Below are 17,006 nucleotides of genomic sequence, written 5' to 3' on the forward strand. Positions count from 1 at the left end.
CAGTATATATCACCATTCATAAATCCAGCCGGACCAGCCATCATATCATAATGTTAATAATTACTTGAATTATCAACCATAAGAGAATCCCGTACTTCCTACGTATATACGAGCATGTTCAGAAAATGCTCACACTGATTTGTAAGTTTTAGCAAGCTTTTGGATTCAATTGTCGCATGATCTGTTATTTTATATACAGGGCAAGCCACCATATAACAGTGTGCCAGCATTGTATGATTTACAAGTACAACGAACTATGAGATAAGTGCAATGTTTCCTACACAGAAATATACAAATTTCGGCTCACTCGCTCGTACTAATTTAGAGTATTTTTTCAAGTCCTCAGTTTGTTGATATAAATCGTTATCTATAAGGCCGTCATTATAATCATATCTTGATTAGAATTGTAAGATTTAATAACCCAAAAATGACAAGAATTCCATGTTTTGTAAGCTGAGATACAAAAATTTTCGGCTCGCTCGCTGAGCTCACTCGCCAAAATTTATCAAAATTTATTACATTTAAACCACCCTCAAAAGACCCCTTTTAAGTGCTTGAAAAAGCATATCATGTGAACTTTTTTTAAAGTCCCTACCGGGATGGGGTTGGGGTTGAACACTTTTTCAGAAATTAGGGGCGCAATTTTCGCGCTTGCCCCGGGCGCCGTTTTCCCTAGATACGCCACTGAGCATAAACACTTCACATTTTGCATCCTCTTCTATACAAGTCTGTGAAACTCGGGTTCTTTCACCACAATACACATTACTTGGAAGGCTTCAAGCGGGTGTATTTTATATAGTAACTTTTCAGACGATAATAATTCTTGGTTTTTGCTTCGAAAATTTAAAAGGGTGCCTTCTTTGACATCTGAGTACTACACCATTTTGTTGTTTTTAGTCAGCCACAGTACATACTCTCACTAAACAACCAAGCATGTGTACACATATTAATAAATAGTGTCAATGAATATTCCTCTCTCGTTGAACTTCTATAAGATGATGCGCCAGACCCGGGCGTATAAATTGCCGTAGTTTACATCTTGATCAACCACAACTAACAAAAATCTTTTGCAAATTGCCGGTTTTGTGATTGCCCTAGTGTGTCCTAGTATTGGTACTATATAGTTGTATGTAATAAAGCTGGAAAATGGCCCTCTTTAAACTGCGGACACTTTATAGATTTGAGACCGGTGAAAGACGCCGTGATGTGCAGTTTCCCCCAAATGCACATCATCTGTAGATAGATCATTAGAACCAGTGTAGAGATTGCGCATGCGCAGACTGTTGAGAGAGCCATGTTGAACCTTGTTCTCCTGTGTCTGAAACGAACAGCCCTTCCTAGTCAGCAGTGATTTATTCCATCGTTGTTGACTCATCAAGGTTTCATTTTCACAGGAGGGAAGAACAGATACAGGAACGAAGATGGCGAGCTTCTCATACATCATCTCCAATCTTCTGGAGAAGGTATGCGAGTTATCTTGAGTTTGCCACCTCCGAAAGTCAACCCGTTGTGCACAGCCCATGCATAGTCCCACACGTTTCAAACTGTGCTGTGTGGGTCGGTTCATTAGCTACCCGCCGCAGGGTAATTGCGCGCTAAGGCTAAGAAGAGTCCTTCTATTCTATGCCGCATCGCATCCTATTCACTGATGCGAAGCCATTTCTTGTTCTTTGGTACTGTTTGCTTTTACATATCATCTCCTACTAATGCAGACTGACTGAGGGGTTGAGGGTATTGGAAATGTGCCACATATGTTATGCAGTAAAAAAAAACAAAAACAAGCAAACAAGCATGTTGATCCCGCTGGCGCTGCATACCCATCCCTCATCGCCTTCAAAGTTAGGATGTAACTCTTCATCCAGGGATTTTTACTTGCACCTGTAAATATTTTGCACCTGATTTCAAATTTCTGTTGCCCCGGGGCAGCGTATGCGTATGTTCTCACAGTGCGTTCATCCTCGACCATTTGAGGGCCGGGCAGCACTTTACCGGAAGAAGAAGAAGAAGCAAATCTAGCCTACGCCCTCCGCCACTGAGTGTGACGTCCCTGTCATATGTCCATGTCCACGCACATGCACCACCACTCACCCTCCTTCCTGGTTACTTTAACATAGTCTGAGCTAGGTAGGGTGTGAATATGCTGCTCATAAGCATGAATGACAAGGGCCAGGGCGAGGCAAGCGCTTGATTTTGATGTGGGTGGACATAGACAACTAAACTTTAGGTATCAAAATAAAATAAAAAACTGGCACCAACCAAGGATCGTCCTCCCGTGCCAAATTTGACCGCCCGCAAAAGCATATCTTCCTACCATGTAGCTGGTGGTTGAATTTTGGATGACATTATTGTCTAATTATCGGGGGCTTGAGTTATAAATATAAGTAGAATGTGTAATTAAAGGCCGACAGGCTAGAGCTCTAAAATTTACTCCATCATTCAGACATTTGTTTTTTGTTTTTGTGTTTTTTTTAACCAGAAAGAGTGATTCCCCCCCCCCCCCCCCCCCCACTGATTTTGCCTAACACTGTAGGCTTACCCATGGATGCATGCATGTGCACACACATTTGGCAGGTGTTGGGGTATCAAGTGCATATGTAGGGTAGTGTAGCTATGTAGAGTAATATGGCAAAATTAGTGGGAGAGAGACATAACAAGCTCTTCCCTAGTGCTGCTGACAATGACAAAACTAAAACTACATGTATAAAGCCTCTACAAGACTACATTTGAATTATCAATTCTATCTGTTTCTTCATGTGCTTTGGTTGTATCGAAAGAAGTTCTACTAAGAATCAGCCAAGCCTCCACCAACTATCAGTTGTAGTTGCAGTTATAAAGTTGTGTTGTTGACATGTGAGGATCAGCTGAAATAGGGGGTCTACATTGTGATAGAAGAAGACACCGACAAACATTGTGGTGACTGAGTTTCAGATAGTGTTAAACTTTTATAGGCTGCTGTTTGATGATGTTTGTGTGAATGAAAATCACTCCAGCATAGGAAAAAAAAAAAAGTTCTGACAATAATGACTACAGTTCTTCTTCTTCCGTGAGAGTGACCACAATCAACTTGCTGATTATTCTGTCACTTTTGGGGAGGTCTGAGTTATGCGAGTCTTCAAAGGGTTCAAGTAGTTGCAGAAATAATCATCATCCAAATAAGTAAATAAATAAATAATAATAAAAACATTTGCTATGACTATCAAGAGACCTAGAGGCTATGATATGATAAAGGTCACCATTCAGAATTGGTATTCATGCTGATTCAAATAAGCTGGGTTTTTTTTTTTTTTTTTTGGCTTGAATGGTGTACTCCCTTCTGTCTGTTGATTACAAGCAATACTGAATAAGGCAAATCCAATCACTTACAGATTTTCATTCTCTTTTCTTTTCTTTTTTTAGTATGTAGTGCAAAAACTTTTTTATGCCCCCTTATTTTTCAATACCACTCTACACTAGTACCCTCCCCTTGTTAGCTTATGCACATGCACTCATTTGGAAATTGGTGGGGTATGGGGGGGGGGGGGACCTAAGGAAGTCTTGCTCATTTAGCTGCTATTGTCAACAGTATAGTAATAACATCATATATTACACAATCAGTGATTCTGGCAGTATGTATTGTAGGACCAAGCTGCTCAGGTTTCTCAAACTGGAAACTATTAAAGAGATAGTACAGTTTCGCTTAAGATGGGGTTTGAGGTTTCCAACATTTTTTGATGATGATTTTTTTAGATGATGAAAAACCCCTTATGAAATATGAAAGAGCATATAATTCTAAGAGGAATTCAAAGTTTATTTGATGAAAATTGGTTTTGAAATGACCGACATATTCAAAACAAAGTAATCCTTGTAAAAGATGGGACCCACCTTTTATGAGGACCACTTTGTTTTACTTTTAATATTTTGGGATATCTCAGCCATTTAAAAACCAATTTTGATCAAATGAACTTTGAATTTCTCTTAGAATTGTAGGCTTCTTAACATTTCAGAAAGTGATTTCTAAATATCTCTCGCAAAAAGTTAAAGGCTGAATTCTCACCTCAACCAATACTATACCATCCCTTTAAACAATGCCTTCAATGCCTAAAGTGCAAACAGTGTCCAGATAACTAGACATCTACAAGTATGCTGGAAACTTCTTGATAATATTTTGATTATGAATCCAATGCACTGGGACATAAATGATCAAGCCATTTAGTAGAAGGAAGCAAGGTCTGGAATTGAACATGAGGATGGGTGTGCATTAAGTGTAAAGAGGGTATCTTACAGAGCAGCAAATATTTGTGAATATAGTGAATTTAAGTTTTTGTCAGGGTTCATAAACAGTTGCAATAAAGTTTGTAAACAGTACTTTACAATCAAATTCACAAACAATTTTCATTGTTGCAAAGAGTTTTTCTTGTCTCAAGATAAACTGTTTGCAAATTTGATTGCAACTGTTTATGAGCCCTGAAGAAACCTAAAAATCTGCTAAAAATTTGCTACATTCACAAATATTGGCCGCTCCGTTTTATACCTCCCTTTATAAATAGAGAACATGGTATATAACCGGGGGGCCAAAAGCTAAAAACAGAGGTCGAGTTGCACTCTCTCTACAAACTAAGTAGACCATGCTTATTTTCAAGTTTTTATTGTAACAAACAACATTCCACTGGTCTACCTCAAAAAATTTGTTGCGAAAGCCTCCAAATCCAAGATGGCGTCCAAGATGGCCGCCATATTTACTGAATTTGTTATTTGAAAGATAGAATTTGATTGAAAGATCAGATTTCAACAAATGTGATGTCATATGAAAGAGAATAAAATTTTCTACAAGTTGATACCATTTTTGTGGGTTATTGTGATAAGTGGATTGAGATTTTAAGGAAAAAACACTCATTTTTTGATATTTTTCTGAAAAAAGGAAAATCATGAAAATGCTTGATTCAGCATAAATCAGAGAAACACTGAAGGATTATCTTGAAACGTTTCAAGAATTTTGTTTGACATATAATTAATATTTGGAGAAAATTAGGGGTCAGTACCGTTTTTGGTTCAGGAGTTATAATGTCTCAAACTTGAAAACTCACTATGTAAAAATGGCCACTTTAGTTGTGACAATACCTTGTTGGTCGTAAAAAGAGCCTGCGCGCACGAAGACTATTACACGCACCACTGACACTGGCGCTTATAGCAGTGCCAGTGGTGCGTGTAGTAGTCTTGGCAAACGCAGACATTTTCTTTGACAAACAAGGGTCTGTGCCTGCAAACTAACTTTTCATACCAAGTGATAGCTCAGGTGACGCTGATTGATATTATTTCAAAGTGGATTGTTCTGAAGCAGATGAGATGAAGTAAAAATATCTTTCAAATAGAGGTAGAAGCTTGAAACAACCTTGCTATAGAAAGTTTAAAACAAAATCTGGATCAATCACTCAAAAAATTCAAGATTGCAGGCCATCAAAGCTGACATAGTGTATTGCGCCAAAGTAAATGTATCATTTCGATTTTGATACAATTTTGTCTGTTTTGCTGTCTATTTATATGGTTTTTATATATTCTGAACATTTTAATGCTATTTCAAACCATCTTAGGTTTTTACGGAGACATTTTTTTTCAGAATGCACCATGAATATTTCTCTAAAAAGTAAAAAAAAAAATTTAAATTAAAAATGTTAATGAAAACCACGCAGAAATTAACATCTTTCCCATGTAATCAATATTTGGAGAAAATTAGAGGTCAGTATTGTATTTGGTTCAGGAGTTATAATGTCTCAAACTTGAAATCCCATTTTACATAATATGCATTTACACGCATCTGTTCCCAAAGACTTCACAGAGGGTCAACTCCAAGATCGGGCTTACTTTTCGAGTTCCACTCTCTCTATAAACAAGACCATACATAATATTAAGCATACTAAGCAATGTTCCGTAAGTACACCTCAATAGATTTGTTGCAAAAACCTCCAAAGTACAGGTGCGGTCCAATAGGGCCACCATTTTTATTGAAGTTAACATTTCAAACATAAAATTTGATAGAGACATTGGATTGCAACACATTTGATGTCATATGAAGTAGAGTAAAACTTCCTAAAAGTTGATACCACTTTAGCTGTGTATTGTGATAAATTGGGGGGGGGGGGGAATCCATATTTTTATATTGTTTAGAAAAAAGGAAGACATGTGAAAATGCATGATTTAGTATTTATCAAAGAAGAACTGAAGAATTATTTTGAAACCTGCGATTGAGATTGAGATTTACTGAGATTGAGACATAATTCATATTTCTGGAATTACAGGCAATATCATACACTATTGACAAGTTAACGTCTAAAACTTGAAAAAGAAAATTACATTTAGGCATTATAAATTTTGCATACAATGTGTTTACATGGTCACATGTAATACTGTAACGGTCTAGTGACTTGCAAGAACCTGCAAACTAACTTTTCATGCCAAGTGGTAGGTGACGCTGATCGCTATTACTGTAGCATTTCATCATAGTAGATTGTTCTGAGGCAGATAAGATTGAACAGAAAGTATTTTCCAAAAAGAGATAGGAGCTTGGAATTTGGCACAAATTTTGCCAATGTGTAATATTTAGCGATAAAAATAGTATCAACACAAAATTCAAGATGGCGGTAATTAATCGAGGTTGTCGTTCAAGGCATTATTTGCCATTAGTGCACGTAAAGCAAAAACCCAGCTTTACTTAATTCCTCAAACTAGTTCTAAACTGTGTGTTAGGGATAGAACAACTAATGTACAAACTGAAATCAGTATAATTAATGCTAAATATTGTTAGATATACTAAATAGATCTGATAAGAATGTTTTTTTTTATATACTAAATTGTCAACAGTTATGGCTATGGTTTCCTGAAAAGCAATGATGATATCTCCGTATGTTTTAGGCTTTATTATAATTTTTTTACATGGTAATGTTTTGTAATACAACTAACCTGCACATATAAATCGAATGTGATATCTCTCCCAATGGTAGAATACCTTTAGTGAGTTGCGTCAAAGTTAAATCTCAACTTATAACTTATAATTTGATATATTTTTTAAATCTTCTTATATTGCTGTCTATTACATGTTCCTATACATCCGAACGATATTGTGCTAGTGTAAACCATATTGAGGGTCTTTTTTTTTGGGGGGGGGGGGGGGGGGCGGTGGAGCTCATTCCAGTGTTAGGGTAAGGCCCAATCTTTGATAAAAAAGAAATGCTTCTGTATCAAAGATATGCTTTTTTACTTGTATGTTACTCTGCTGTTGTAGAAACGCCTGAATGATGATGGTATATGTGTAATAATGTCTGATCCGTAGATTCCTTGAAAGCCCTTCTGATCCGAACCTCCCCCCCCCCAAAAAAAAAAAAAAAATCCGACATGGCGGCAATTTCTCAACTTTGTTGTGCGAAATGTGTTGTGCGAAATTACTTTTCAGTATATTGTTCGAATAAAATTGTCCAAATTGATTATTCGTGCTGTATACTTCAGTATTCACATTTACAAATAAGCATAATGAAATTGTATTTTCTGTTACCAGATTTTTCTTACATTGTTTTTAGGCTGATTTCATGTGGGTTGTAGTGTCACAATTGATCTGAGCTTATGCCATTGGTAGATGCTTTCCCATATTAGATATCAGGATCACTCGAGAGTGAAAATGTTCATTTTCATTCATTTTAGAGTGACCTCGGGGATCACTCGAAGAGTGACAAGTGATCCCTAAGGCAGGGCTCGACACTAACAGTGGTCCGGTGGCCCGGGGCCACCAAAAACGCACGTCGGGCCACCAAAATGTCAGAAATGAAGAACATAGGTGGCCTGATCGGGCCATCAAAAAAGATCGGATATTTGCCTTTGGGCCACCAAAAATAAAAGTTAGTGTGGAGCCCTGCCTATTAAGGTCACTCTAAAATGAGTGAAAATGAACATTTTCACTCAAAAGTCACTCCAATTTCACTCTAAATTCACCGTTTTCTTGTTATTCACTCCTCACATCAAAAGCAAAAACTTCCACTCGATTTGGTTTTTTTTTTTCTTTTACGGAGAGTAGAATATCACTGGTTCTAAAAATGTGTCCATAAAAACCTAAGTCGGTTTAAGATAGCACAACAGACAAAATTGTATCAAAAACGAAATAATACATTTACTTTGGCGCAATTTTATACACTATGTCAGCTTTGATGGCCTGCAATCTTGAATTTTTTGAGTGATTGATCCAGATTTTGTTTTAAACTTTCTATGGCAAGGTTGTTTCAAGCTTCTTCCTCTATTTGAAAGATATTTTTGCTTCATTTCATCTGCTTCAGAACAATCTACTTTGAAATAATAGCAATCAGCGTCACCTGAGCTACCACTTGGTATAAAAAGTTAGTTTGCAGGCACAAACCCTTGTTTGTCAAAGAAAATGTCTGCGTTTGCCAAGACTACTACACGCACCACTGGCACTGCTATAAGCGCCAGTGTCAGTGGTGCGTGTAGTAGTCTTGGCGCGCGCAGGCTCTTTTTACGACCAACAAGGTATTGTCACAACTAAAGTGGCCATTTTTACATAGTGAGTTTTCAAGTTTGAGACATTATAACTCCTGAACCAAAAACGGTACTGACCCCTAATTTTCTCCAAATATTAATTATATGTCAAACAAAATTCTTGAAACGTTTCAAGATAATCCTTCAGTGTTTCTCTGATTTATGCTGAATCAAGCATTTTCATGATTTTCCTTTTTTCAGAAAAATATCAAAAAAGAGTGTTTTTTCCTTAAAATCTCAATCCACTTATCACAATAACCCACAAAAATGGTATCAACTTGTAGAAAATTTTATTCTCTTTCATATGACATCACATTTGTTGAAATCTGATCTTTCAATCAAATTCTATCTTTCAAATAACAAATTCAGTAAATATGGCGGCCATCTTGGACGCCATCTTGGATTTGGAGGCTTTCGCAACAAATTTTTTGAGGTAGACCAGTGGAATGTTGTTTGTTACAATAAAAACTTGAAAATAAGCATTGTCTACTTAGTTTGTAGAGAGAGTGCAACTCACTCGTTAAGAAAGCGACTTTTTGGGGTTTGGCCCTCCGGTTAATACTGTATTGTTCACAGCTTTATAGATTGGAAACAAGCAAACATGTTTTTATCAACATTGCAGATGACATCCAGCGACAAAGATTTCCGGTTCATGGCCACCAATGATCTCATGACGGAACTACAGAAGGACTCCATCAAGCTTGACGATGACAGTGAGAAGAAGGTATGCAGGGCTTGACATAAGCTGTGGCCCAGTGGCCCGGGGCCACTAAAAATTTATGTCTGGCCACCAAATTTTCAAGATTGCTATTTTTTGGTGGCCCGATCAGGCAACTAAGATTCCAAATTGATTGTTACTTAGCTTTTGATTTTGGACCATTACGTATCTTTTTAGGGCCATCAAAGTTTCAGATTTAAAGATTTTAGTGGCCCAACTGGGCCACCAGACAAAGAAGTTAGTGCCAAACCTGGGTATGATATGCCAGGGCTCCATGCTAACTTTTTTATCTGATGATCCATTCAGGCTATTAAAATTGTTTAATCTGAAATGTCACGAGCCCCCAAAAAGAAGGTAGTAATTTCCCTGAAATAAAAGCAAATACTTGTATATCAATCCATTTTGAATCTTAGTGGCCACAGGCCACCGGGCCACTGTTCTGATGGATGAATAGTAACAGTGCTGGAACAGTCACTGAATGTCAAAGTGATGTGATTATTTGTTGGTTGCCAGTGCTTGTAGAAGGATGGTTTTGCTTTCTCATCGTCAAATGTTACATGTGCATTTGACTTCAAGCTACGGGCATGTAAAGTTTCTGCCTTTGGGTAGTGGCAGTTTTGTTTCTTGTACCATGTTTCTGCAGGTCTCTCGTCTGTATTTTACGGATAGTGCATTTACTGAAAAGAGAAAAGCTCATTTTCATAATAGCTCTTTGGTCGCAAATCCATCCGATCTTTTCATGTTCTCATTCTCACAGCTCAATGATGGTCTTAGTAGTCTTCAGAAAGATATTGCTAGACTTTTCTCTTCTTTTATGATCATGTACAGTATATGTGAATACAGAAAGTTATCTTATAATGTGGGTATATAGGGGACATGCCGACATGATAACTTCTGATCACCATTCTTTTCTGAAACAAACAAAACAAGATTAAGATACTATCAATACATAACGTCTCTCTCTTCTTCATCTAAAGCCTTCCATGTGACTCCAAAGATGGATGATTCTCAGTAGATGTATACTCGTACTTTAAGCTCCATTCAACATTATCAGTGCGAATTTGCATATTTTGACCTTTTTATTAAAAAAAAAAGTTTTGTTAGTTTTCTTCCATCTGTGATTTCTGACTGCACTTGAAATATTAGTTGAGTTTGATAATTCTTTATTGTTTTTGTGTAAATGTTACAGGTTGTCAGGATGCTTCTGAAGCTCTTGGAGGACAAGAACGGAGAAGTGCAGAACCTAGCAGTGAAGTGGTAAGATGTTCAAAGCTGTGCGTCAACTAACTTTGTCATGATATTACTTACTGTAAAACGAGGAATGTTGCATTTTAATTCACGAATTTCGCGAGAGCCAAGATTCGCGAAATTAAGATTCATGCGAAAGTTCTTGTCTACGCTATATGCATTGAATGTCAGAGGCAACTCTCAAAAATTTCATGTCGCGAAAAAGGCTGTCGGCTCCAATTTGCGAAATTTCATGCCGCGAAAATATTGTGTTTTACAGTAATGTTGTGATGATACTCCTTACTGCTGAGTGTCCATGACCTGCTGTGATGTGCTCTGTAATGTGTTTTCCCACTGTATGAACTGGTACAGGGTGCCTCAAAGCCACTTGCCTGCCTTGCCTAGGGCAACAAAAGCTCATTATTGGGCAAGTTGTATTATGATTTGGTTCCTGCTGTGTAGGGCCCTCGCCCAAATTCCCATTCAGGCAAGTGGGAGAAATATCTGTGTGTGTGTGTGTATGTTTGTTTGTTTGTTTGTTTGTTCTTTTAAATGTCTTGTTTTAAGTTGTCAGCTTTGCATATTCATGAGATGCTCTGCTTTTCAGATACTGTAAAACGAGGAATGTTTGTGTGCATTTTAATTTCGCGAATTTCGCAAATTTTGCGAGCGCAGAGATTCGCGAAATTAAAATGCCCGCGAAAGTTCCTGTATACACAATGTACATTATGTGCATTGAATGCCAGTGGCAGTTCGTGAAATTTCATGCCGCAAAAAAGGCTGTCAGCTCCATTTCATGAAAAATTCATGCCGCGAATATATTTTATGTTATACAGTACCGGTACGCTGTTTACTGTACGACAGGGTGTGAATGTATTTTGGTACAGGTATCTGGGTCAGACAGGAAATTGGGGTGGTCATAGGAAAAGAATGTGGAGCCCCTCAACAAGCAGACAGGTGGCATAGTTTCAGTCAATTTATAGACATGTTTGTGTGTATGTTCCATTTGTGTGTGTGTGTGTGTGTGTGTGCTTGTACTGTAGTAGTCCACTGCCTGGACTGTTTTGTGTGATCATTTACCGCGCGCACACACCGCTACAGCACGCGTATGCCCCACCGTATGCTCGTGTATTAATTTGCCGCGCACGCACGCATCTCGACCTCCAAAACAGTCCAGTCTGGTTTGCCAAGTTTCCCCGAAATATTTCGGAAAAAATTGGCCCCACCCCCATCCCCTCATTCATTTCGAGCATCCTGATTGGTCGATGAGATCGCGTCCAGCAGGCAATTTGTGGGATCGAAAAAAGTCGATCGATCTCTAATCTTGTAGTCTTATTGCAAACAGGTATATTGCATGTAGCAATATAACATACGTATTTTGCGCTAGTATTTGTATCAATCTCTCCATATATTGATGGAATTTCAAAATTATTTTTCTTTTTATTAAAAATTGCTCAAATGATATATCTTAGAGATCATAAGAGGAGAATGAAATTAGAACGTACATAAACCGTGCGTAAGATTAAGACTAACTTCTACTCCTTTCCATAACTGTTATAAATTAAATTATAAATATCACAATAACCAGCATTTTAAATCTATTTTTCGACAGAAAAGAATAACTTAAGAATTACAAATAAAAAAATTGATAAATACGTGTAGAAAAGATATTCGCTCATTTAAAGCATCGTGACTTATCGTACATGTCAATTTCGAGGTGGCTTTTACTTCTCGATCGGGGATCCCCCGGATGCGTATCGCGTGTACAGCATACAGCTTGTGCAACAAATGTGATTTTCGTATTGATTCCGAGTCTTGCGTTTTCCGACCAAAATCTGTGCAGCATTTCAAGTATTTCCTCCAAACCTTGTTTACATGATCAATGGATGTCAACATCAGCGTCTCCGCGTCGCTTTTCTGACGGTGATAATGAGAAGAGCATTCAATGCAATGTGCTACTGAGAAGCTTGGATTCGTTGACGGTTTCGGGGAGCAGCAGCAGAACCAGAACTTAGAAGTCCCTACTACACGTACTCGTTTATCCGTGCGTGGTCATAGACTCATGATTTTGTTTATCTCCATGCCGACTGGTTTCGGCAATAGTGTGGTGTTCCAACTTCCAAGCTGCACCGTTGTGCATTGATATTCTTCGCAAACTAGATCTTCATGATGGACCAGACTCTCCGAAAGCTGTGGCTCTTGTCATGCCTTTGAAGTCTTTAATTTCGGACCAGATGAGCAGGGCTATGGATCTTGCTTGGCCTGCATGACAAAGTCGAAGACTCAAGCGGCCTAGTGGTAAGCTAATCATTTAACGTTAGATCTATCCAGTTTCTACAAATGATTCGTCAAGGCAACTTTCATTACGTGTCTCTTGTCTTGAATTACAAACTGTAAACTGTAGGCCCCTAGTTGAACAACAAAAAAATGATTGTAAAACTAAATGTAGTTAAATGTCTGACCTCTGGGCCGGGTAGGGTAAACACATGTCAGGCTTCTACTACAGTACTACTCTTGTGAGTGTTCCTAGGTGTACTGAGCTGAGTCAAATCCTGTGTAATTGTAATAAATTGTTAACACCGTAACTGCACTGGTTTAATTGTTTTGTACAGTACAGTAACTACTGTAACTTTCTCGCATACAAATGCAATTACACATAGGCCTACTGCCTTAGCTTTAATCTGTGAGACACAGCCTGTGTCTCGTCGGCTTTGCTCCTCTACACAGACAGAGGAGCAATCGCGACACACGCTGTGGCCCACAGACTAATTCTTCATGTGCATGTACATTGAGAAAAAACTCAAATAGGAACATGCTTCAGTATGCAAATGTACTCATACTGAAAGGGGACAACTTTGCACAACAGGGAATGACACTAGAACCAGACAGGGTTTGCCTTTTGAACACTTTAATTCGGTCTTCGGTACCGAATCGTCAACATAGGTCCTCTGAGGACAGTCGCCATCTTTTGTTCTTCTTTCCGCCCTCTCTCGGCGTATCTGTTACAATCGTTTACACATTATGTTCCCTTACAATCCCTTAAAATCACATGTGCAATGTAGAAAATGTTTTTTATTTTAATCTTACTGTTTTTTTCTTCTTATTTTTCAAATAGGGGGACTGCATCTGGAGACACCAAAACATTTCGAGCAGTGTATGGAAAATTTGGTGAATTACGATCGGAACTCAAGTCGTCAGTCCCGCTGTTGCCCTGACAGCCACTGCAACCAGAGATGTGCGTAGCGGTATCATCGAAAACTTTGGTCTTCGCAATTATGTGTGGGTAAATCAGTTGCCGGACAAGCAAAATATAAATCATGTTGTCAAGTCTGCTGCAAGAGATTTAGATACAATGTTCAAGTGGCTGGCAGATGACTTGAAGATCCATGGTGCATGTTGTGAAAGGATGATAAGAAAAATGTGCAGTAATGTGTACGCGACCTTTATGACACTGCTTCCAGAAGGTTGCCACAGGTATGTTAATAAGTTTATATGTACCACCAGAACATGGAAACTGATATCAAAAAGGAAATTGTTGACAGCATGTTAGCAACAGATGGTGAAATCAGAGTTCTGATAGCTACCATTGCATCTGGCCTGGGTGTTGACGTAAGCAACGTACACAGTACGGTTTTGTGTGGATGCCCAAGTGATCTAGATGATTATATCCACTTTTTAAAAGCACTCAATTTTCAGGCCTTATCAGATATACTGGTAACATGAAGAATCATGTACAGCTGTACAGCTGTACATCGTAGCTGAGATTTTTTTTTTTAATGAAAATTGTCACGTATACACGTGTACATGTAGCTTAGCTTGTACCGTTGGGATTTGAAAATTGTTTTTTAGAGAATTCATATGATTGTTTTAAAACAAGAATCCACTGTGGGTGTTTTTCCTCCTTAAGGTTTGTAATGGTGAGTGGTTGGTACATTGGTTTCTGGTGTACCTGAATTTTTGCAGTTCCATGCTACATGTACAATAATTTTCTTTTTATCACTGCAATTACTGTACCTTGCTCTTATTCATAGAAGCAAATACAATGTACATTTGTACACACCTAATTTTCATACTGTACTTTGTTTTTTAGGCGTGAATATTTTCATTGATTTTCATTGGACATGTTGATGGGTACATATCATAATTACAAGTGATAAAATTATGGAAAAGTTGAAATATTTTAGTTCAAGGTTGTGTTTTTGTGATGTAGTGGATTACATGGACATGTACATACAGACCATGCCAAGTGGGGATGGGCTGTGTGTTTTGGGTGTTTGGGTGGGTGTTTGAAAATTGAACTGAAAATGCTGTTTGTCTGCACATGTAATTGTACATCGCATGTTCATCTATGCATACATGTACATACAAGTGCACAAATGTGTAGAGTGTGTTTTTGAGTTGTACAACTACCAAGAACTTGTTTACATATAATACTTTCTTTACATACAAAATCATTCATGAGAAGTACAGTATGTTCTTTGGCCCATTTTGATAAAACTAAAACTAGTTCTGTTAATGCACATGAACATTTTTACCTATAGTTTGAACTGTGTAGCAATGAATTTATTTTCTTTTTTGAACTTCGAAGCATTTTTTTAAACCAAGAATTGTTGTAAAGCGCAACAAATGAAAAAACAAAGATTTCTTTGTCATAACTTGTAACCAGTTTGTGTTAATCCTGTATTTTTGATGTGTAATGAGAGTCTACTACACATGGTAATCAGACTGAAATGTGACATATCAAATTATTTCTCTGACATCAAAATTCAGAGTCAAACAGTTTACAATGTATTTTGTTTGAAATAATGCACTGTTGTTGAACAATGATCATGAACTATCATGAATATACAGTAAATGTATTGTATATTACAGTACTTGTACATGTACATATACAAATGAAAGTGTATAATGAAGGAATTTCAAGAGCATGGAGAAACAACTGAAATATGCCTAATATTTTATAAACTATAGAACATTTAATTTCAGTTCCCTATGAGTACTTGGTGGCACAGAATATCCAACTTTAAAGACACTTATACACCTGAGGAATTATTTTGAATGTCCTTCCCAGAGTGACAACTTTTTGAACTAATTATTGACAGTTGGGAGTGGGATGCTAGCTTCGAAACTTCCTTGGTAGTTGGTACAACATTAACAGTTTTACCATCATGGCCAAATTTTTATAATGAAGGCTTAAGAAGTAATGTGATTAAAAAATGTACAAGTTATACATATGCTCAAATTACACTACTCGTAGTCCATTTGTTTTCACTTTGCTGTCTGCTCTTACTGTACATGAAATGATGAAGACTACACAGTGTATTTAACAGTACATATATTTGCACATATGTGTAATGTACATGTACACTGTACATTGAAAAAAAAATCTAAACTTATTTACCAATAATCAGGTGCCATAAACGTTGAAAAAAATAAAGTCTACTACACTGTACAGCTGTATGTACAAAGTACATATACAATGTTTTAATTTGGATGTGATTTGTAATAGGGGGTTTAATCAAATTGCTAACATGTGAGTGTGTGTGTGTGTGTGTGTGTGTGTGTGTGCATGTGTTTGTGTATGTTTGTGTGTGTGTGTGTGTGTGTGTGTGTGTGTGTGTGTGTGCACATGCGTGTATGTGTTTGTGTGTGTTGTGTGCATGGCCCACACATTTCCCAAGCATAATTTCACACTGATATCCCCCTTAAATGTTTGTGAATTAAAAAAAAACAAGTTGCTTTGTCAGACTGTCTTTTGATATGAATAGGCCTACTTATTTGATAATGTATATATGTACATGGAGCTACTATTTTGAGCAAATACAGGTATGGTTTGCCAAAAAAAGGAAGATATATATATATATATATATATATGTGTGTGTAACCTTTATATGCATATGCAGAATGGCAGTTCAACCAAAACTGTTCACTTGTAATGCCAGAGACAAATGGACCAATATCTCTAGCAAAACTGCTCTTAAGCGTCTTCATCTTGGTTTACTAAGTTTAGCTTTACTATCATGAAGACCAACAAACAAAAAACTGAGTGACGGGGTATTCTTACAACAGGGATATTGGTCTGATTGTCTCTGTTACAGAAATTATCAAAGTGAATAGTGTCGGTCTAACTGTCCAGTAGGCCCTACATGAAGTGGTAATAAAATTATAAAAGTTGTACAAACTTAGCGCAATTCTTTAAATTTAGACTGCTCTCTAAAAAAGGCACCTTCTGGTTCTTTACATGTACTTCACAACTTTGCACTACAAATTGTGTAATGTGGTTGTACCCTATCCCCTTCACCTCCACCACCCCTGATCAGAATATGCTTGATATCTTGTATACCATAGCTAAGTAGCGGTTCATAGAACCTACATCTCACAGCCCTGAGCTTATTACAAAATTACATTGTTATTTAGTGGGCCACAAGTGCCTATGTCAATTAAAGAATTTCTTTAATTTCTGAATATTTCATCATACAATATTATTAAGGAAGAATAATTGATGACAAAATTATTTCTTTTAATGAATATGATCGGCACAATCCAC

General features: G+C 37.4%; 1 protein-coding gene across 1 annotated transcript in view; it reads left to right on the top strand.

Moving 5' to 3' along the window:
- The first annotated feature begins 1,299 nt into the window (after positions 1-1,299).
- The window catches only part of LOC139729035 (cullin-associated NEDD8-dissociated protein 1-like), a 60,717-nt gene continuing 45,010 nt past the window's right edge, over positions 1,300-17,006 (top strand). Inside the window, exons 1-3 of the mRNA XM_071639958.1 lie at positions 1,300-1,463; positions 9,137-9,238; positions 10,422-10,489. Of these exons, the coding sequence (XP_071496059.1) occupies positions 1,422-1,463; positions 9,137-9,238; positions 10,422-10,489 (212 nt within the window). The 5' untranslated portion in view covers positions 1,300-1,421. The remainder of the gene's footprint in view (positions 1,464-9,136; positions 9,239-10,421; positions 10,490-17,006) is intronic.

Source organism: Diadema antillarum, unplaced genomic scaffold, assembly GCF_040938485.1.
Source record: "Diadema antillarum isolate AM-2024a unplaced genomic scaffold, OU_Dant_1.0 seq00000217_RagTag, whole genome shotgun sequence".
Classification (NCBI taxonomy): Eukaryota; Metazoa; Echinodermata; class Echinoidea; order Diadematoida; family Diadematidae; genus Diadema; species Diadema antillarum.